General features: G+C 42.5%; 1 protein-coding gene across 2 annotated transcripts in view; it reads left to right on the top strand.

Moving 5' to 3' along the window:
• ELAPOR2 (endosome-lysosome associated apoptosis and autophagy regulator family member 2) overlaps positions 1-23,367 on the top strand; it is a 105,180-nt gene that overhangs the window by 35,937 nt on the left and 45,876 nt on the right. For both annotated transcript variants that reach the window (XM_009900279.2, XM_054178283.1), the window contains exon 2: positions 15,386-15,506. In XM_009900279.2, coding sequence (XP_009898581.2) covers positions 15,386-15,506 — 121 coding nt within the window. The remainder of the gene's footprint in view (positions 1-15,385; positions 15,507-23,367) is intronic.

Below are 23,367 nucleotides of genomic sequence, written 5' to 3'. Positions count from 1 at the left end.
GAGTAAATAGGATAGGATGTTGCATAAAGAAAGGCATGTGAAAAAGAGCAGGTTGGAAAGGCTTTGGACAGGAGTTAGCAGCAAGCTGAGTGAAATTCAATGCATGTGTTGTTACCTGTTTGAGAACTCACAAGATGCTGAACTTCTAGCATACTTGGAAAACTTTTGCTTAATGGAGACTGACTCAAGTATATATTGTGATCTTTCCTCATCCACATGCCCCAGCTGGTGTTCTGCTTTTGGAGAGAGGGCCTGTGGTGTGGCTCAGTTGGTAGCACATAAGACCCTTAATGGAAAGCTTGTGAGTTCAAGCCTGCAGTGGGCACTATTGTCCTCCCTACTCTAGTCATGGGGTCTGTGGTGACAGGTTGGACTGGATGATCTTTGAGGTCTCTTCCAACCTTGGTAATACTGAAATGAGAATACTGAGGTGTAGGTTTGCTGTTTTAATTTCAGGCATGCTTTAAACTTTGCTTTTGGTGCTTTCTTGGGGTTGATTCTGGTGTTGGGGTGTTAGCTGCAATTCATTCCCCAGCTCCATGGCAAAGAAATGGAACCTGGCTACACGCCACTGGTGACTGTGGAGCAACATAGTGAGCCTATACCTTCAATTATATAAATTCCTGTTTGATGAGAAGTTTCTTCTGCTTTTGGCCCAGAATTAATAATGTTTATTTACTTCCTTATGCAGGGAAAATGCCTTATAAGCTCAGGGGGAGTCAAATGCAAATTCTGCAGCCCCAGGAAAAAATATCACGCCTCTTTTAGCTCTGCATGCAATCAAGCCTGTGCAACCCTTTCTGCACTCTGTTGTGACAGTCAGCACGATCTTGTTTCTATTTCAAGCCTTGACTGATTGAACTTCTGTTTGCTGGGGTTTGGCTCTGTTCCTTCATGCTACCTGAAAAGGAACCAAGGGAGCAAACAGCTTTCCTGAGCTATTGTTGCTGCCTGGGGCAGATCTGAACAACTTGGCTGCCCCAAGTGAATCATGAGCAGTGATCCTGAGGGGTAGCCAAGGGGACAGGGACAAGATGGGGAGTCTGGTTTCTGCTCTTTGCTGGAAAGATGAGGCTATTCTGGTTTGGCAGAAACACAAGGCTATGAAAATTCTCATCAGCATCTCCAGTGTGAAGAGGGCTGTCACTGGCCCAGGAAAAAGATTGAAACTGGATTTTTTTGCTGCTCTGCTTGCTGAAGACTATCTCTGTCAAAATCTTTTGTGGCCTTTTCCTGTGGGAGTTTTGCATAGAAATAGGAAATGGAAATAATGAAAGGGGGAAATTACATGGAGCTTGTAGGGAATTATTAATGCAGATGTTTTAAGTGGAGCTTTAGGTCACAGTCCATTAAGATAAGGGAAGAGCCTTTGGTTGATCCTGGTTTGCTATGTGGATCTGAATGCCTTTCAGTTTTGACCCCAGTTGTTATTTCTACCCTACTGTATTTCTGAAGCACCTGTACCCTTTCAGTTCTCCATAGACCTGTACTTGTCTCAGGCCAGGTTGAAGTGGTCTGCTGGAAACCACTTGAATTCAGAGCAGCACGTGCTTCACTTGAAGTGTAATTTTCATCTTACTGGAGTCACAGGTTTGTCTCCATGTAGCTGAGTTGAAGCCTTCGGGGTACAGAAAGCAGTTGCATTGCCACTATGATGTATTTCACTCTCAATGTCCATCATAATGTTTTCCATCCAGCTTTACAGATATTAGGGGTTCAGATACTTGTTTCCTTGCTATTTGAAGTCCCTTATCAGGCTAGTCTGAGTCCCTGTGTAGTGGTAATTGGAGTCAAATTTGTGTGTGTACATATTTGCTGGGATTCCACAGAGACAGAGGTTGCAGGAGAAAGTAGGAAGCATGAGGCTGGAGTAGTGAAGAGTGAGAATAGATTTGGAATTGACAGAAAGGAACAGATGGCTTTGGTTGTAATGCCTATGTTTATATTAAATGTTAATATTCCTTCTGGAGCACCAGCACTCCATTGATATGTACCACAACATAAGTCATCTGGGCAGAGGGGATAAGGTAAATGGGTCTGTTGGATCCTGGGATCAAATCTGGCCCTGGATTTTGCAGCACAGTTTCTGTGGGTGTTAGCAAGTGGAGAAGGCAGGAGTTAGACGCAACCCTCCTTCAGAGCACTGTGGGCATTGCCTTGACATGCCCATGCTATAGACCCTGAGGAACCATGGTAGCACATGGAAGGGAGCAGTGTTTGTGCCCAGTACCTTGACTGCAGTGAGATGCTGCATTGTGAAAGTAGCACTTTGTCAGATATTTTTTTTTAATTCCAAGATAGGGAAAGACAAGAAGCTCCTGCTCTGTCACCCTTGTTGTCTGTCTCCTGGCAGGTCATTCCAGTCCTCTCTGGCTTCCTTCTAGAATCTCCTCACATTGGTCCATGGTGGGATTTACTGGTGTGCTTAGAATTCTTTGTGATTCATTCTGTGAATGCAATTAATCACCATCGGCACACAGGTGGAAGATAAAGTCAGTTCTGCAGCACCTAATTAGCTGTCATTGCTGGAAAGGTTTGGAAGCAGAGACAAAGAGTTGCAGTTCTGGCTGCACAGTCAGGGGGTCTCACGGAGCAGCAGAGAGATGCACCAGATTTCACCTGAGCCCTATGTGTTACCTTTAATAATCTTTTGCCTTTCTGTTAAAAAATAAACAAGATGCTCAAGTCTCTGTGGGTGTAAATCAGTGTAATTCTGCTGCAGGTGGTGGAGCTGTACCAAACTTTGTCAGCCGAAGAGAGATGGTGCCTGTGGGTTAAATGATGACAAAATTATCCTTGTGTGAATTTTTGTGTGTGTGTGTATGAAAATGCACATGCAGTGTGTACATGCCCACACACTAGTTAAAGGTGACTGGTTTTTAAAAATTTGTTTGTATTTGGTGCACCTTGGAGGCCCTTCCTAGTCAACAGTTGTAAAAGAAATGTCATCAGATTGTTAACACACCTCTGACTTGTTAACAACATAATAGTATGATTTGTAGTTAAAAAAGCCACTTGAAAGACTCACTGAGTAATACTCCTTTGAGTGCCCTGACATGTGCATATATTAGAAATCCATCTGATAGAAAACACAGAACAAAAATGATCAATAGCAGGTTGCAGTGCTCCTTATTACAACAAATTAATTGATCACGTCTAGCAGATTTCCCTCCCAGCAGAAGCTCTGGGTATTGAATGTGTCTCTTACTTCTCATCTATCCTTGCTGTTGGAAACATGCCAGATGGTTTTATACCATAATTTAAATATATCTGTGACCTGAGAAAGTTGTGTCATCCTTGAGACAGTTAACTTTCAGCTAAAAAGTTTGGTGGCATTGTAGGAGATACAGGGATGAATATTATGAAACCTTTTCTGATAAGGAGGTGATACTCTTCAATCCAGGCTGATGTTAGCAGGTCCCACCTGATGCCTGTATTGAAATGCTTTGCCTGGTCCTTGAACCACTCCTGTTTGACTGGTATCCTATTCTGAACCAAACATAGTCTAAAGGTACTGCATTGCTTTTCATAGTCCTGTGCAGTGGAACCCAAAAGCAGGGAGCATCCCTTCCGCCTAGAGAGAAGACTTCTGTCAGGTGATGACAAGGATGTGTCAGTGGAGAAATGGAGTGGAACACTTCTGCTGTTTTTTGTGCTGTACTATTTGATAGCTTATGCTCTCTTTCTAGTAGGTGTTTGTCAGTTCTCATTTGTGGAATAACTATTAGAGCTACAGTAACAGGTTATTAAGCTTCTGTTTTAACAAGCTTTATTCTGACAGAAGTTTCCTCTTTGAGTCTCCTGTAACTGGCCTGCTACAGAGTCTTAAATGTAAAGAAAGTAAGTGCCCCAGGCCTTTCATTCTTATGAAGTATGCAGATAGTGGGCAAGATACTGTGGAATTACATTAGTTAACTTAGATTTGTTTGATGGTTGCTCTTTTCCTGTACAGTAGGAAGTATTTCCTGTTTAAGAACTCAGCTTCAGCATTCCACTCCTGACTTGTCTTATAATTTGCTATTAGGTAAGACACTCAAAAATGGTCTGGCTCCCAAAATACTCTGCAGAGCAGGATATTATTTCTGGCTATATAAAATGAGATTACACTTGTAGGGCAAGTGCATAAAGACTTCTTTGAGACTGCAGCAAGCCAGAAGTTGATCAAAAAGGATTTCTGCCTCTGGTCCATACTAATCTGCCTATGTAGGACACACCTTGAGTACTGTGTCCAGTTCTGGGTGCCTCAGTTTAGGAAGGATGTTGACTTGCTGGAACGAGTCCAGAGAAGGGCAAGAAAGTTGGTGAGGGGCTTGGAACACAAGCCCTATGAGGAGAGACTGAGGGAGCTGGGGTTGCTTAGCCTGGAGAAGAGGAGACTCAGGGGTGACCTAATTGCTGTCTACAGCTACCTGAAGGAGGAAGTTTTACACAGAGAGAGTGATTGCCCATTGGAATGGGCTGCCCAGGGTGGTGGTAGAGTCACCATCACTGGAGGTGTTCAGGAGGAGACTTGACAGGATGCTTGGTTGCATGGTTTAGTTGGTTGGGTGGTGTTGGATGATAGGTTGGACACGATGATCTTGAAGGCCTCTTCCAACCTGGTCTGGTCTATCCTATCCTATCCTATCCTATCCTATCCTATCCTATCCTATCCTATCCTATCCTATCCTATCCTATCCTATGTATTATAGAAATGCCCTAGTTCTCCCAGCCCTCATTCCCACATCTCCAAATTACTCACCAAGCTAGGGGGTTGGAGGGGAATGGAGCAGAGTAGGAGGGTTTAACTCCTACTTTCTCCTTCAGGAAAAAAATGTCTTAGGGCTTGAGATATCATGCAAACATGCATCATCTTGTCTGAATTTCCTGATGATGGCTTTTCTGCAAATTGCTTTATGTAAAACAGGAGGGGTGTGGGGGGTGGGTAAAGCATTAAAATGGGAGTCAGCATTTCATGAAAGCTGCAGTTGAAACACAGATTTTATTCTTTAACTCTCTATTTTTTATGGCCTGACTGGCATTAAAAAGGCTCTCTTTGATGAAGACTTGCAAAATTTTGTTTCTATGAACCAGAATATACATTTGGAAATCCTGTTGAATGGATCCTGTTGAGTGTATCCCTAAAGACTGTTGTAATTTCCATATTCATTAAACTGTTTGGTGGTACCTGAGAGAGACCCAAACCATTACATAACACAGCTTTGAAAGCTGTGAGTGGAGATATCAGGATCAAAGTACACATTCACATCAATTTAATCTAGTCCAAGTCTGTGTGGCCATTAGGTCTATTCTGCTCTTTCATTTTTTCCCGCTCTCCATATTTCTACCTTTGCCATCCATTGCCACTTTCTCCTCTGTGTCCACATCAGTGCTCACACAGTATGGGATGAACTGAGACAGGGCGCTGTTCTGGCTGAAAACTAGTAAAAGAAAGTACCTTTATGCTGGAACATGTTTCTCTAAGCTGTACTGCTGACACAAGGGAAAAAGAAAAAGGTTGGGGCAGACAAACTGCCCAGTATCCCTTATTAACTTATTAAGCCATCACTGGAGATGTCTCAGCACATATAGTTTGACCTAAAATAATCTTTTTGAGGACCATTTTACACCATCCTGTAGAATTTTGTGTTTGGTATCCCTACCCATGAAAGCCAATGAGATGATCTTAAAAGGCAGAAAGGTCTTTTCTTTCTCTAGTTTTACTTGAAAGGATGACAATGCCCATTACCTGTTATTTATTGCTGGCTGATTATGGCTCATTCTGGTGTTCTTTGAAGTCAATGTATATCTTCTATTGACTTACCTGGATAACAGATGAGGCTCTGGATGAAAAAGCCACTGTTTTACTAATATCTGTATGTCTCTGTAGTTTGCAAAAATAGATAATCTCAGCCACTTTCAAAGATGTCTAGGGTAGGGCTGCACATAGCTTGTTTGTGAAGTTTTATTTAAAGGAAAAATAAATTTCTCCTAGTCAAAGGGCTGTTGGGTGACCTGACCTTTTCAGACTGAAAATGGCCACTCATAAGATAAATAAGATGATAAGAAAAACTCTCTTAGTGATTATGGGACTACTGCTGAAAGGGATTTGGCAAAGGCTGAAGAAATGTCAGAGTGAAAAAGTGCACTGCTTCTGCTGAAAGATGTTTGTATCTGACCCTGTCTGATGCCCAGTGAGGCTGCTGAAATCTTCCACTTATTTCAGCCACAGTGAGGGTGGCTGAAGGCCAAGAGAAGACACTGCACAGAACAGCCCTGAAGTTTCATACAGGTGATTTGTTACATGGGAATGCACAGTCTGTAACAAGCTATATAGTAAATGTATAGTATAGCAAATGGTTTCTTGGAAGGACACCCTTTGGTGCCAGCCATGCTTTCTGAATCTGTTTATATGTTGAAATGGTACCTTTTGGGCTGTGCTTTTCAACAAATAAATCCTTCCTCCTCATGTATTTCCTCTAGCTCTAGAGCTCAGCTTCTTTTGTGATGGTAACTGCTGCCTGATGAATGGTCTGTGCACATTAGCATCATTTTATTTGGCTGATAACTATGAGCACTACCCTGTGAAGCTGCATATCATCCACCACTGGGGTTTTCTAAAGAGGTAATGCAAGCTTCTCTCAGGAGTGGTTTAGATATAGAGGGCATGAAGTTGGACTAAATGCCTTCTTAAATACCCTTCTAGGGTTGCCATGTCTTCAGAACTCTGCCATGATAATGACAATGCATTATTTCTATGACAAGCATCTCTGGGGGGCTCAGTTAAGAGGTGGGTCCCTCCTGGACTTGGAGCTATTCAGGGGCTGCACTAATGCTTTCAATATTGAAAAGGCAGCCCCACATGCTACAGCTGAGTGAAGAGGTACAAATGGAAGAACTTGTCCCACATGAACTCAGATGCTTGTGTGGAAATATGTGTACAAGCTAGGCTAGATAGCTCCTCTAGCTCTGGAGTGAGAAATGGGCTCTGCTCTGAGTATCTCAGATGTGCTGGAAGCACCACCTCTCTCTGCTGACCATCACCCTATGCTGCAATATATTGTCCAAAGTCAAAGGAAGTCCTTTGACCTGATTGGTGTGAGAGCTCAGTACCTTTCTTATCTCCACTGAGGCACATTCAAACACTTTTCTATCAGCTGTTTGTTTCTAAATGTTGATAAAGGTTGCCTCTGTCCTCCTTCTGCTGACAGACAAGCTCATGGCTCTCTGCACTTACCCTGTCATTCTGCAGAGATCTGTCCACTACAGGTCACTCCACAAACTGGCCAAAGACTAGACATTTTAACACATCTGGGTTAGAATCCTGGGAATTATGTTTAAATAGGTTATATAAAAACTTGCCTAAAATTTAGTTTATTCTGATTATTCACAAATATTGATGATATATTTTGCTGAATTTTGGCTTTCATTCAGTAAACCTCTTCAATTCATCTTTAATTTGCAGATGGCTTTGGCACTGTTTCAGCCTCAGGTTCTGGTGGTTGAAACCCTGTGCTTGATTTAGTCTCAAGATGCAAACGGCCTGATTTTCAGAAAGTCTGAATATACGCAGCTGCTTTGTGGAATTCTGAGTAATGAAATTAGGGCTGGGTTTATCTCTCACTGCCAAAAAAACCGCAAATGAGTTAGGACTCTGGAAAGAGAAATGTGGCAGAATACACATAAATGTCTTCAGGAATTTGGGGATGTAGAAATACAGATGGAAATAATTGAAAGCCTAGCTCAAGTTTTCAGCTGAAAAGCAGTAATATAATTTCAAAAAGGAGATTAAAGAGGAACATGTTCATGTTGAGGAGAAGAGCTGGATGTTATGTCTGAATGAATGATGGAGCCCTGCTGATGAACGAGTCTGCTGCTCTCTCATGGGCTGGGGATGACAGGAGCATAGGGGGGAAGCAGAGATATTTACTGATGCCAGAGGATATAATTAGAAATACTCAGTGCAGTATAAGAGGAGGATGGGGTGGAAGCCCAAAACTAATAAGAAATGGGAACTTGCATCTTCTCTTTCAAAGCCTATATTAGAAGCGACTGATAGACGTCTCTTGAAATCACTGGAGTAGTCTCCAAGTGTTGAAAGCATTGTCCCTGAGTGTGGTTATGCTACTGAGGCCAGACATGGGGAAATAGCTGTGCACAGAAACTGTTGTGTTCCACATCTGCCATCTTTTTGGAATATCATGTCTTAGTGCTCCAGGGAAATGGAACTGTTTTCTCCTTATCTCTTATTGTATTCATTCTTTCCTTGAAGAAGCTTTTGTTTGTGTCTCTTTTTTTTTTCCTAATTATTTTGGGTTTTTTGCAAATACACAGATAATCCTGGTTGCACATGTAAATATAGACAGCACAGAGGTCTGTAAAGATTATGGATGTCCCTTTTGGCAAGCAATATCTTTTAATAGCATTGTGTGCAGTTAATCGGGTTAAGCAAAAGTAGCACTGGAGCAAGTGGTGCAAGTTCAGGGAAAGAGTAAGTGACAGACCTCTTGGGAGTTTTTGTGTAATGTTGTGGTGGGGTAGGGCAGAAACTTGTTTTGTGTTTCCCTTTTTTTTTTTTGTGATTCCTCCCTCCCCCCCCCAGTGATATCTGTGGTTGGAAACTTGAGCATAGCAAGCTGGTAAATTGCAAAGACTCTTGATATCACATTTTGTAACTGAGGCCTGTGCCCTCTCTGCCTTTCAGTTGTAGTTACGTGGGAAGGGCTACAGGGTGCCTCTCATTTAGGTGAAAGGAAGGAGTGAAAAGATTAGTCCGGAAAGATTGGAAAGACATTGCATTGGTGCTGCCCTTTGGCATGGAGAAGGAGGAGCTACAGGAGGTCTTCTACAAAACTCTCCAGTTAATGGAGAGAAAACCAATGCTTCTAGAGTTTTAGAAATGCTTTGAAATGGGCACTTACTTTAAGACAATAAGAGTTGTGCCTGGAAATGCCTGTGCCTGTCAACTGTGGTAAAGCCTGTCAACTGTGGTTAGCTCAGATGCAGAAGTCTGCACTGCAGACATCTAACACTGCATGCACTGGGTCTGGGGACCTGGGCAAGGAGGAGCACTCATTGCCACTTAGTCAAGCCAAGGATTGTGTAAGAGGGACAGTGAAGTTGGAGGACAGACTGAGTAGTGACATGCCTCACTGAAGTCTAGCTCAGCCAGCTTATGGTAGTTTGGGAGCTGGAAAAGCACTGCAGGGTGGAGATGCAGCTGCCCCCTGGGAGCCAGGAAGTGTCTGCTGGAGTTCTGCACAGGTTGCGTGTGAGGGTGGCAGGCCCACGCCATCAATCCCATAGAACACTGGACAAATTTGTTTGTTTTCTCCCCCTGGCAGGGCTGTGAGCAGTACACTGTACCTTTGACATCACGTATCTGTGCAAGGACACCTTTTCTGTACATGGTGTCCTTCGAAGAGGGCGTACATACGTCAGAGAGTTTCTTATAACAGCTTTGCACAGTAGTGCAGATGTTATTTCACCAATTCTCCAAGAACAATAAAGCAGAATTCATCCTAGGCTAAAACAAAAACATTTGCCTATTTTTAGTGTAATTTTCCAAGTTACTATTAACCTTTCATTTGAAATATAACACTGAGGACTACATATTGAGTCTGAGCAGCTTCTTGGAACAGCATCAATTTTCCGTTTAGAAAATTGCCCTTTTTTTTTAAAGCTTAACCCTATATGAGGTGTTTTTATTCTTTCCCTGAGAGATACTTTCCTATGGAAACCCACTTTCTGCACCTGAAATTCAAACCAGTTTTGCCAAAGGCTAGGAATTATGAGCAATAAAACAGGAAAAGTGATAGGAAGTAGCAGCTGAGCTGGGGGAGAGGCATGTTTAGAATATTAAGACCAAGCCCAGAAAAATAATAAAATAGAGTCAGAATTACAGTTAAAATTAAAACAGGCCCATGGCCAAATTTAAACATACTATATGTCTGGATAATAGTAGGCAAAAAACATTGAAAACAAAAACAGTGTAATAGCTGGCAACAGATAGTGTCTGGCAATGGATTTGCCATGATACTAATTCCAGAGAACTGGTGGGTGAACAAATTTCTTCATCAGGGAAGAGAACTCCTCCAATATAATGCAAAGGCATTTTTCAGTAAAAGGCAAAGGTGTTCTAAGTGTCCCACAGTGCTGAGGAAGCTTCTCTGTCAACCTTCTAAATTTGGAAGTTCAAATTGTTGAGGCAGATTAGAAGTGCTGAGCCTGGTAAGCCAGTGTTAATGGGTGATTTCCAGGCATGCTTCCAGCTTGTAGGGATGGGCCTGATATATGCTGGACATGGCTGCTAAACCAGCTTCAGATGAACCAGAGTCCATACAGTCATATCCACCCACTGTAAGTAGCCAGGCTGTTTAATTTAAAGCTGGCCAGTGGTGGCCAGTGTGGTTATACAAGAGGGATACAACTAGGCTTCTGGTGGTTGTTTCTAGCTAAAACTATAGTATAGAGGAGAGGAACTATAGCATTAGCACAGTATTGTATTTTATAGTACAGGCAAAGCAAGGAAAAACAGAGTTATGGCTGAGCTTGCCTAGGGACATGAAAAATAGCAAGAAGGTTGTCTTCAGGTACATAGGGCAACAAAGGAAGATGAAAGAATCTGTACCCCCATGAATAAATGAATTTATGAGACTTGGCTATAACTGACATGGAGAAAGCTGAGGTACTCAATCACTTTTTTGGTCTTGATTTCCACCAGCAACATCTCCAACCACAATGCCCAAGTGGCAGAATGTGAATTCAGGGACTGGAAGTGTGAAGAACCACCCACTATAGGAGAAGATGAGGTTTGAGACCATATAAGGGACCTGAAGGTGTAGAATTTCATGTAACTTGATGAGATGTATCTGTGAGTCTTGAGGAAACTGGCAGGTGAAGTGGCTAAGCCACTATCCATCGTATTTGAGAAGTCATGAGAGACTGACGAAGTTCTCAGTGACTAGAAAAGGGGAGAAATAACACCCATTTTTAAAAGAGTTAAAAAGAAGACCCTAGGAAATATAAGGCAATCAATCTAACCTCACCTGGCAAGATCATGGAGCAGAGCCTCCTAGAAACTATGCTAAGGCGCATGGAAACTAAGAAGGTGATTTGTGACAGCCAAGATGGCTTCGATAAGGGCAAATTGTGCCTGAAAATTTTGATGACCTTTTACAATATGGTTAAAGCATTGGTGGATAAGGGAAGGGCAACTAATGTCATCTACCTGGATTTGTGCAAAGCATTTGGTACTGCCCCCCACACAACATCCTTGTCACTAAGTTGTAGAGACCTGGTTTTGACAGGTGGACCTTTTGGTGGGTAGTGAATTGTCTGGACGATCACACTTAAAGACTTTTGGTCAATGGCTCAATATCCAGATGTTTCAGTACTGTGTGATGTGTCCCTCCCAACTGCACCACTTCTGAGACCCCCTTGGGCTGCAGAGGGATTGCATGCTGGCTAGACATCCCTGAAGTGTATTTTGAGAGCATAGCTCTGAGAGCAGTCTGGATTGTTGGCAGGAAACTGCTCTATATAATGGAAAATTGATCTGAACATGAGTCAGCATCAGAACATTTCAATATCCTTCTCTTTGTTTAACTCTATTCTTGCATATTTAATTTACTGGATCACTTTTTGTCTTATGTGATATGAACTATGAGATGGATCTGTTACAATGTATTATTTATGTATTCTAGTTGCCTCATGGGGAGAATTCATACCAAGATGATTAAAGACTTTTTTTTTTTCTTTTCCTTTCCTTGAAGATTGTAAAATGAGATGAAAGGGAGGAAATGCAGATTTTAATTGAGTATATTTGTAGAGTTGAAAGTGTGGTCTATTGTATTTCATGTGTGGCTCCATATTTGATAGCATGTTCTCATGCCTCGATTTATTTTTGAGACAAATAGTTTTCCTTTCCACTGTGATGTTAGTTATGTTTGTAAACCATAGATTGAGCCACAAAGACATTTCTTGAACTGTGAAAATATTAATTCCAAAGAAATCAGAATATTATTTACACTTGGATGCACAACACCCAAGGTTTAAAAGATGTTTAGATGGAATTTTATTAACATCCCAATATCTCTGGAGAGCTATGGCAAGAGTAGGAGAAATATTAAACTCAATATTTTTTGTTTGCCTTTAAGTAAATGAAGAGTATTATAAATCTTCCTTATTTGTGAGTCAGTTGAATATTTGCAGGGATTAACTAATCCGTACCAGAGCCAGCATGGACTGACCTTACCCACCTGATCACCCTTCTGCTCCATTATGACGAATGTAAGGACTGCAAGGGGTCTTAGAAGGAGCAGGAAAAAACTGCTCCCAAAATGTTCCTTGTGTGCACAAAGTACCTCTTCCTGGGGTAGCATTGACTGGGTTGAGCCTGTGGCTAAAGCTCTGATCTTGTTTTCCTCAGTTGCACCATTTTTGTGTTAGTTTTATGAGCTACACAGGGCCATGCAGTGTTGGAGTTGGGATTCCCCTGAGGAAATGGAGAAGTCTTCATCCAAACCAAGTGGCTGGTCTCCTGCTGTAAGCAACAGGGAGAAAGCAGTGTTTCTAGAATGTGTATTATCTCCTTGTCCTCTCTGTAGCAGATGTCTAAAACAGACATGTGGTCAATGTCTTCTCTTTGTTGACTGTGAATGGAGCTGAGAGTGGACTTACCCATGTAGAGACATCTCATTGAGGTTGCCATGTGTCATTTTAATACGGATCTGTTTCTTCTGAAGAAAGTTTTGCACCAATTCTGTCAGCTTTACTCAATCTCTGTCTTGATACCAGTCTGTTTCAAAAATTAGGTGTTGCTGAGGTTTATTTTAATAGTAAAATTCTAGGCTATGAATTTGGAAACAAAGCTACAAAGGCAAAACTAAAAATGTAACCAGATGTGAGAGTAGATTGTATGAGGGATCTGAATCAATATTATTAATGGGATAAATAGCTAATATTCTTCCCTAGCTGATGATTGGAAGTTTCTTACTGCTTTTCACTTAGACATCTTGAGGCTTATCTCAGTCCTAGAGAACATGGGGCTGATGCCCCCTCAAACCAGCTTAAGCTGGCCACTTCTGTGAAAGACAATAAAAACCATTTTTAGAAATATAAGAGAGTTAAAAAGAGAGGCAAGAAGAACCTCCACTCTTTATTGGACTTGGAGGGGAATATTGTAACTAAAGATGAGGAAAAGGCTGAGGTACTAAATACCTTCTTTCAGTAAGGCAGGAGAACGTCAGGCTAACTGGCTTCCTGAACTGGTTGATGGGGTCAGGGAGAAGTATAATCCCCCTGAAATCCATGAGGAAGTAGTTAGGGACTTGCTGAGCCACTTGGATACTCACAAGTCCATGGGACCAGATGGGATCCATCCTAGGGTGCTGAGAGAGCTGGCAGATGAGCTGGCCAAGCTGCTCTCCATCATTTACCACCAGTCCTAGCTCACCGGAGAGGTCCCAGATGACTGGAAACTGGCCAATGTGATGCCCATCCACAAGAAGGGCTGGATGGAGGAACCTGCAAACTACAGGCCTGTCAGCCTGACCTCAGTGCCAGGCAAGATTATGGAACAGGTCATCTTGGGGGCAATCACAGTGCACGTGCAGGATGCCCAAGGGATCAGGTCCAGCCAGCATGGATTTAGGAAGGGGAGGTCCTGCCTGACCAACCTGATCTTCTATGATCAGGTGACCGCCTGGTGGATGTGGGGCAGGCTGTGGATGTGGTCTACCTGGACTTCAGCAAGACCTTTGACACCATCCCCCACAGCAAACTCCTGGCCAAGATGTCAGCAGCACTCTGTGCTGGGTTAGGAACTGGCTGGAGGGCCGAGCCCAGAGAGTGGTGGTGAATGGTGCCACATCCAGCTGGCAGCCAGGCACTAGTGGTGTCCCCCAGGGATCAGTGCTGGGCCCCATCCTATTCAATATCTTTATTGATGATCTAGATGAGGGAATTGAGTCTACCATTAGTAAGTTTGCAGACAACACCAAGCTGGGGGCAGGTGTTAGAGGGTAGGAGAGCTCTGCAGAGGGACCTTGCCAGGCTGGACAGATGGGCAGAGTCCAACATGATGGCATTCAACAAGTCCAAGTTCCAGGTGCTGCACTTTGGCCACAACAACCCCATGCAGTGGTAGAGGCTGGGGTCAGAGTGGCTGGAGAGTAGCCAGGCAGAAAGGGACCTGGAGTTACTGGTTGATAGTAGGCTGAACATGAGCCAGCAGTGTGCCCAGGTGGCCAAGAAAGCCAATGGCATCCTGGCCTATATCAGGAATAGTGTGGCCAGTAGGAGCAGGGAGGTCATTCTGCCACTGTGCTCAGCACTGGTTAGGCCACACCTTGAGTACTGTGTCCAGTTCTGAGCCCTTCAGTTTAAGAAGGACATTTAGACTCTTGAACGTGTCCAGAGAAAGGTAACAAGGCTGGTGAGAGGTCTCAAGCACAAGCCCTATAAGGAGAGGCAGAGGGAGCTGGGGTTGCTTAGCCTGGAGAAGAGGAGGCTCAGCGGAGACCTTATTGCTCTCTACAAGTACCTAAGGGGGGTTGTAGCCAGGTGGGGGTTGGTCTCTTCTCCCAGGCAACCTGTGACAGAACAGGAGGACACAGTCTCAAACTGTGCCAGGGGAAGTTTAGGCTCGAGGTGAGAAGAAAGTTCTTCACAGAAAGAGTAATTTGCCATTGGAATGTACTGCCCAGGGAGGTGGTGGAGTCACTGTCCCTGGAGGTGTTCAAAAAAGGATTGGATGTGGCACTTGAAGCCATGGTTTCGTTGGTCATGAGGTGCTGGGTAAACTTGATGATCTCTGAGGTCTTTTCCAACCTTATTGACTCTATGATTCTATGATTCTGGCTTGAGGAATTCCTCAGAGTCAACCTTGGATGGTATTTTCAGATATTGCAATACAGGTGTTATGCCCCCTTGTTTTTCTGGGCTTCTGAAATTTATGAAGGAAAGGCACTTGCACAAGGTGAATGATTCCATCCATCTTAGACACCCAACCTAACATGGGATGACTTGTGCTCTGGGTATGGCTTGCTCCATTGACTAGACTGACTGGCTGTTGTAGATCAGGTACTGTGACAGACAGAAGTTTGGCTGTTCTAAGAGACTGGGGGAAAAAAAAAGTGGAATCTATGTCCTGTCTCTAAAGTGTGTTTGCAAATCCCACCCTCTGCCTTATAATTTGTGCTGCACAGCATCCATTGTGCTTTGTGCTTTCTCTGTGATGATACATGGTGATCATCAAAGCAGTGAGAGTGCTTCACAGTATGTTCCACACCAGCTACTTCCTTTCTGGTTTAATTATAACTGAGTTTGCTAATACCAGTCTTGATTAATGAGCTTAATATGCAAATGTTGTGATGAAACTGAAACTCTTTGTAATTGCTTGCAGACAGATTACCACTTCGAGTACACAGAGTGCGACAGCAGTGGCTCCAGATGGAGGGTGGCTGTCCCAAATCCTTTGGCGGAGTGCTCTGGACTACCTGATCCGGTGAAAGGGAAGGAATGCAGTATGTTGACACTTTTTATTTTACAGATTCTTACTAGCTGTTTGTCCTATTTACCCTTGTATGGCTTCTTAGCTTTGTCACTAATGTCCTGAGTATCCCTTAGTCCCTCCTTTCTAATCCTTCTTCTTGTGTCTTGGAGCTGTGGAGCAGGAATTGCCTTTGCAGCATAGTTGTAGAGCTCAATATCTGCAAACAGGTACCCTTGTATGTTACTTCACAGAGAGGGCACATCTTGTATGACACCCCTTGGAAATGTGGTTGCTTGTCTTGAGCTGCCATACTCTTAAATTTTGCATTGCAATGTGCTGCCCAGCGAGGTAGTTGAGTCACCAACCCTGGATGTGTTTATAGGTTGTTTAGATGTGGTGCTTGGGGATATGGTTTAGGGGTGAACCTTGTAGAGTAGGGTTATAGGTTGGACTTGATGATCTCTGAGGTTTCTTCCAACCTTGTTGATTCTGTGATTCTATGCTTCTATGTCTTATTTCCCTGAGTTATTTTCATAATGACGTTTTTGCATTGTAATTATCTATGTATTTATTTGTAACAGCTCTTTGTGTTATCATCTCACTTGATCCTGCCTTTTTTTTTTTTTTAAATGTTAAAACACTTTTTTGCATCTGGGGACATATGTGAACTGCTGCTCTGCAAACAGTCTTGAATGGTTCCCTCACTGGTTTGTAGCTTCCCAGGCTAAATGCCTTTTCCCATCACACTTCCTTGCTCTAGCGATTTTCTTTGCAGATCTTACCAATGCTTTACTTTCTCAGCAATTTGTACCAGGGGATATAAATTATTGTATCTGACAAACAGGATGAACAATGGCAGCATCCTTTCACTTGCAGAGATGAGATTTACTCACTTCTGACTTTCCTCCTATAAAGGTTTATTGTTCATTTCTTTATGATGTATGTTCCACTATGACACACACGAATGTTTTCTGTAGCAGTGTTGACCACTGGAAGATTTCTGATTGCTTGCAAGCATCCTTTGAGAAGTTGCCTGTGTTGTTCCTGGTATTTGGTTCAGTTGATGAGGTTTTAAATGTGAGATCTCTGTATATCCTGAGATTGTACTTTTCAAGTATAGACATACAAATTTAGGAAGCACCTCAGGTGATCCTGTAATTCACCCCCCAGCCCAAGCAGCAATAGCAGCAAGGACTGTCATTCATTGCTAATATTTAGCTGTGCTGTTTTCAGGGACCTTCAGTGATGAAAAACCCACAAGCACTCCAGATATTTGTCCATTTATTTTGTCTTTTATTTTTCCATCCTGCTGCAGCTTTTCCTGTGGTTGAATCTCCCTCTTTATACTTCAAGCCTGTTACTTTTTGCTGCTTGCACTACAAGGGAGAAGATTGTGTTATCCCTTCTGCTTTCAGTTACTCTGAAGTACAGAGGTAGAACTCTGCTTTTCCCCCTCTTATACGCTAGTTCTTCTTAAATCTTGCGATAAATGGTTTAAGGTCCAACAATATTACACAACATTACACTCTCCTTGACTTTCTGCTACAGATTTAGACAAATGGGGCACTTCTCTCTTCATCTCCTCTTATTTATGTGCCTGTCTGGTTGTAAATCAGTTCCATCAAAAATGCAACTGGTTTATAATAGCAGATGAATCTCAGGCGTCTTCAGATCTGCCCCCCTGCTAGACAAGGATAAAAGTTTACCCAGTAAATTGGATGTGATAGTATACATTTAAATACAGGCTTCTGCTAAATGCACTGGAAAACTCATCTCTTTAGACGCCTCTCCCCCTTGTAGTGTTGCAGTTAAGTCTGCTGGCAATTGAGCTGGTTTGAGACACAATTGGATACGTGGTGGGGTTTCTTTTGTTGTTGGTTTGGTTTTTGTTTGTTTGTTTGTTATTGGATCCTTCAGATCTCCTCTCCTTGGGCTCTGGAGACTGCAGCAGTGTTAATGTAGTTGTGTCTTTTTTCTTTTTCTTTTTCTTTTTTTTGTGTGTTCCTGTAGTAGATTATCTGGCTTCAGGAGCTGTCTGACTGTATTCTGATGGCAGAAGTAATTTTAGGTTTCTTATCTCCTAGTCTTTTACCTTTTACTTTAAGAAGACTCATTCTTTCAGGCTGGAAAGTTATGATGTAGTTGCCATCACAGAGACGTGCTGGGATGACTCACATGACTGGAGCACTGCAGTTGATGGCTACAGGCTCTTCAGGAGAGACAGGCAAGGAAGAAGGAGTGGAGGAGTGGTCCTGTACATCAGGGAGGCACTAGATGCCATTGAGCTGGAGATCAGGGATGATCAGGTTGAGTGTAGTGGGTGAAAATTAGAGGGAAGACCAGCAGGGCAGACATCCTGGTTGGAGTCTGTTGCAGACCACTCAACCAGGATGAAGGTGTTGATGAATCATTCTATAGGCAGCTAAAGGCTGCCTCAAGATCACCAGACCTTGTTCTCATGGGCGACTTCAACCTGCCTGATATCTGCTGGGAACTCAGCACAGCAGAGAGGAGGCAGTCTAGGAGGTTCTTAGAGTGGGTCCTGAAAATACTGTGCCAGTCTCTCCCAGTTCCAGATTCTCAGCAGTCATTCTCTTTCAGTTGTGCATGAACCAGGAATTAGAGAAATTGTATAACAATACATCCGAATTTCCCAGTCATCTCTGTAAATATGTCTAGTCTGTGGTCTCCAGGAGAGTCAAGAGCCACTTGAGATTGCTAAAAAGGTATTAGGCCAGGTGCTTCACATATCTGGAGCAATCTAACTGTGGCACCAGAGCTCAGTCCGTGTCTCAAGATGTGCTCATTTGCAGGATGTTGTGTTTTACTGCTTGTCGTTTGAATGAACTCATTTACAAATAGGTTTGGTCTCTCTGTGCTCTGCTGGATTTTGAAGTGCATGCCGACCTGTAAAGCACAGCTGACTGTGACCTGCTGAGAGTAGCTGCCAGCATTCCCTGAAATGGCTGCAGTTTCCAAAACATGTTGGGATTTGGCTCTTTTTTTGAGTCTTCAAAAATGTAATCAACAAAGTTTACTTGCAGAGAAGACAGGGTCCTCTGAGAAATAAATAGTCATGGGGTTCAGAGTAGAAAGGACTGGTATATTTTCACTGTGTTATGACCTAGATATTAGAAGAAGAGTATTTTGGCTTTCTCTTACCATGACCACAGAGCAGCATGATGACCCACCTTCCCCTCCTGTTACCCTCCCCTCCAGATCTCTTTCATCCAAGTGGGAGGTGGGAGGAAAGATGGAACCTCACATGATAGATGTTTGTGACACTGTAGCATGTGTTGCTTTGCAATGATGCCAGATACAGCAGGGAAGGTGCAGGATCAGCTCTGCAGCACAGTATCTTGCTTGCAACACATTGGGGCAAATAGTCCTTTTTATATTTCCCTCCCCTCTCTTCTTCTGATCTCCTTGCCCTGTGGGGCTACAGCCATCACCACTTTCAGACCTTATATCAGGGTGTCAGCCTACATTTTGGCATTCTGCACAGTATTGGTACATTAATGCTTTCACGGTGAGGCTCAGCCATGCCAGACTACTGGCCACCTCTCTCAGGCTTGTGTTTGTTTAGAGGTGTGTCATATTTGCTGCTGCAACATCATGATTGCAAGGGATCCTGCAAAAAGACCTGTTAAAAATGCAAAGATCTTGACTAGGAAAAGACAATATTTATTACACCTAAAGCTACTCTGTGTGGCTGTCTTCTGCTTCCCATTTAACATATCCCCTCCAGGCATCCTCCCAGTATGATTATGGAGGTAGGGTGCGTACATGGAGGCAAGGAGTGTTGCACTGGTGGAGGTGTTTGACAGAGAGCATCAAAAATCTGAATCACTCAAGTACATCTTGACAGTTGGGAATGTGATTAAGTAATTTGGTTTCATTCTGTGTTAATTACCACAGATCTCACTCTCATGTCCATATGAGTCAGGAAGGGAACTGAGGTGATAAGGATGTCTGCCAGCAGGACAGTCATTTAAGCTTTTACCCAAGAAATAATTTTGGTAGTCAATGGGAACTGTTTGCTTTCAGGTCTAAGCCCTTGCCTGCTCCTCCTTATAGCTGGTGCCTCTGAAAACCCATTGCTTTGATGTGAGGCTGTATGCAACGTCTGACTGAGACCTTTTGGACCTTGGTAGTGGGAGAAGGGCTTGGCATCATGCTTCTCCTGACAGAATATTGCAGTCTGTTTTGGTGGCCACAGTAAGGCTTTTCTGCCAGCCTGACCATATGCTGCATGTTTTACACTCAAATTAGAAGTCTGAATTTGGAGCCTGCTGCCTTCTGTCCTTGTCTCCTTCCCTTCCTCTATTCATCTAACTTCACTCAAGTACAACCCAGACACCTGGTGTGTCCTCGCTATGGCCAGGTGCACTGATAATGCTCCTCTAAGCAGAGTTTATGACCAAAAAGGGCTTTAATGTTTTGATCTTTTCTTTCTTCAAAAGAGTATGACTAACTTAATTATAGAAATGCAGAATGTTAGGGGTTGGAAGGGACCTCGAAAGATAATCCAGTCCAACCCCTCTGCCAGAGCAGGATCACCTAGAGTAGGTCACACAGGAACACATCCAGGTAGGTTTTGAATATCTCCAGAGAAGGAGTCTCTCTTATTCCTTAGAATGTGAGTTATTTTTTGCCATCCTGAACAAGAATTGCCTCTTCATTGTAGTGGCACTATGAGCAGAACAAAGAAACAGCAGTGACAATAATAGAGCAATTTCAAAAGGAGTTGAATTTGCCACATTTGAGGGGAAAAAGTGCTGGTAGGATGACTGTTATGGTTGTGATTCAAATGCCAGTTATAATCAGCAGGATTTCTTAGTAAAGAAGACACAAAAAACATTGATAATGTGAAAGAACTTGACCAAGTATGGCGCTGTGCAGTAATTAATGACGCTGCTTGGCAAACTTCACCTTTACTTGGTGCCATCATGGCGGGAGCAAATTCCTTGAAATCAGAAATGTGCTTCAGTTTTCAGGTGAGGTGTGTGAGCATGTGCCAAGTGCTGAGCATGTGAAGCGCTCCACTGACTTCAGAGAATAGATTGTCTTTAATTACAATGGACTTCACTGGGACCTGTGAGCAAAGTTTGTCCTGATTTATTGCTACTGAGCTGTGTTTGTTGAGCTTATTCTAACCTGTGTAATCTGTTCCTAGGTTGCCACAGGAGGAGCTATGGATTTTTCTGCTAATTGAAATGCACTTTAGAGGGCAAATGACCTTTTTAAGACTTGTAGGTTTTATAACAATTTAAGGTAATTTAAGTGATGTGCAGGAGTTTAAACATTTTGCTTTTGAAACAGAAAACTTAAATAGAAGGCTTTGAGTTTGACGTTCTCTGGGTCTCTGGTAAGACTGATATGGCAAACAAGTAAGAAGTGAGTCTGATCCTAACTCCCTCAAAGTCAGTGGGTATCTGCAAGTTTTATAACATGGTGTTTGCACATACATCTCTGTGTAGATGCATAATAAAAAATGAGTGTTATGCATCTGGAAAAACCTGTGTGCTTGTGTTACAGCCTTCTGACATAAAGTTTGTGTCTGTTTGATGCTAACTAGATTTGTAATCAGGCAAATTCTGTCAGGTCTATGTTTTAAAGAATTGGTTCTTTTGGAGTTTTACTTAGAATTTCAAAATTTGAAAATAATGGTAACAAGTTTTAGTAGTTTCTTTAGTTATTGCACAGTTGGATGTAAATGTACGTAACAATACTGCAATGAGAGTGGTACTCTTTATACCAGACACATTTATTTATGTTATCTCAAAATAGTTTGTTGTGTAATCAAAATGTGTTATTATCAGTAGACTGTCACTGTCTTCATATATAAATGCATGTAAGAGCTCCTTTTCATGGGCCTTACATAGGTCTATTGGAAGAGAGGCGACATCCTCATAGCTCTGAGGACTAGGCACATGGCCATTCTCAGTTTTTCACTGGATCTTGTTTTCATTGGTCTGATACACCAATTTTTTATTTTATTTTATTTTTTAATTTTCAGTGTCATTCAGACATTGCTTCTTCAGGTATTCACTTTGGATGAAACAATGGGGTCCAGCTATCAATGACTGCTGGTGTTTAACTATGTCATTTAGATGAGCCATATGCACATATATATACTTACATAAGGTGACAGACACTGTTCATTATCCTTAGGTGTAGGTGTACTATTTGAGAAAATATAAAAATATATATTCAGGAGATCTCCCCTTTCATTCCTCGCTCCTTGAGATTACTCACTTGAATGGTATATGCCGAGCGCCCTCATTTTGACTAATGCCTTTCCTTCTCCCTAGTCTTTTGAACAGTCATGTGGCTCCCATGAAGTTTCCTCATCATATGGAAGGTTGCTCTTTCAAACCTAAGTAACAAAGAAGTGGGCATGAAATCCAGGAAATCTGAGAATTTCTTGATGTGCTGTATATTTAGCCCTTGGCCAGTTGTATATTACCTAGCAATGAAGGATGTCTGACAGAGAACAGCATAAATCTCTGGAGATACCTCTGATGTAAACAGCAAGATGCGCAAGAATTAGCTTTCAAAGTCATGATCTTTGTAGGAGCACTTTTGGGTGCATGGGCTGCAGGATCGAGCAACTCAATTACTTGAGTCTCTTCTGTTTCTCTAGGAAAGTTTACATTTTTTTCTGAAAGGCAAAAAGCTTTCCTGCTGGAGCACACTGGGGAGGGGACTAGCACACAGCAGTGGAGGCTACGCTGGAGAACATTGTAAAGCTGAGGAATTAATGCAAGGCTGTCAGGTAGCAAAGTTGTTAAGCTAGCAGTGGTATGCATAGCACGGTTTGAGAGTCATTACTAAAAGACTGTGATTTAGCAATGCACTCAAGCAGGTATTTATTCCTATTTCTCTTAAAGCATCCCTGTTACTGTATGTTCCTGACTCAAGTTAGGAGGATGAGTCCTATTGATGGCATTAGGTTTTTTTAACCTGGACTGAGACTCCAGGCTACTTTTTGCCATGGCATTTCCATCTGGATGTTTTCTTCATCTGTATTGCTGTCTTGAGAGATACCCTAGTTTTACAAGTAGTTTTTCCAAATGTTTTGCTCTGTGCATGAGTAATACAGTGTCTTTGCAGAAAAAGTCTCATTGTTTGGCTTTTTGAAGCACAGATTTGTAGTTATAAAAAGCAGAAGAGTTGGCTCTGAACCCACAGAGATTAATTCCTGGAGAAGAGTTATTGGGAACTGTGTGTTGATATGTATATTGAGAGAAAAGTTAGCCTTATTGTCTTCTGATGATTTCTGTACCCTATTTGTGTACACAATTAAATAAGTCAAACACAGGTTACTCTGGGTCACTGATTTCTCTTTTGATGGGAAAGCAGCTGATGAAACCTTGAGGTTTGCTATGGCTTGGTTGAGGGATGGGAGGAAACCCATGTGTGTATTTGTGTGTGTGTGCAGAGGACTTCTCAAGTGGCACTAGAAGCCATTTGCACCAATCAAAATAAGACAGATGGAGTCAGTGGGGCCTGGAGAGCTACTCACTCACCTTGAAGTATGTTTCCTGTTCTCTCCAGGGCTGAGCCACCTGAATGGCTGTTGTAGCCTGGCAGCTAAAGTGCTTGCTAACCTCTTGGTGATGACTGCCTTCCTCCACTCTGCACTGCACTTTTGTCAATGTATTGAGCATTCCCATTCCAAACCCACACCTGTTAGTGTTCAAATGCTTTAATAAAAGTGATAATAAATATATTCTATGTGCCAGGCCAGCTGGGGAGAATGGTTCTGTTCCTACCAAAGAGACGATCTGGAAAATGCATTGCTCTACTTTATAATTTCTTGGACAAAAGGAAAAAATATTTACTCTTAAGAAAAGGAAGGGTCTCTTCCACAGAATGCATTCTTCTCC

This window comes from Dryobates pubescens, chromosome Z (assembly GCF_014839835.1).
Source record: "Dryobates pubescens isolate bDryPub1 chromosome Z, bDryPub1.pri, whole genome shotgun sequence".
Classification (NCBI taxonomy): domain Eukaryota; kingdom Metazoa; phylum Chordata; class Aves; order Piciformes; family Picidae; genus Dryobates; species Dryobates pubescens.
The sequence above is the reverse complement of the archived record's forward strand: the minus strand, read 5'-3'. Positions and strand labels throughout refer to the sequence as shown.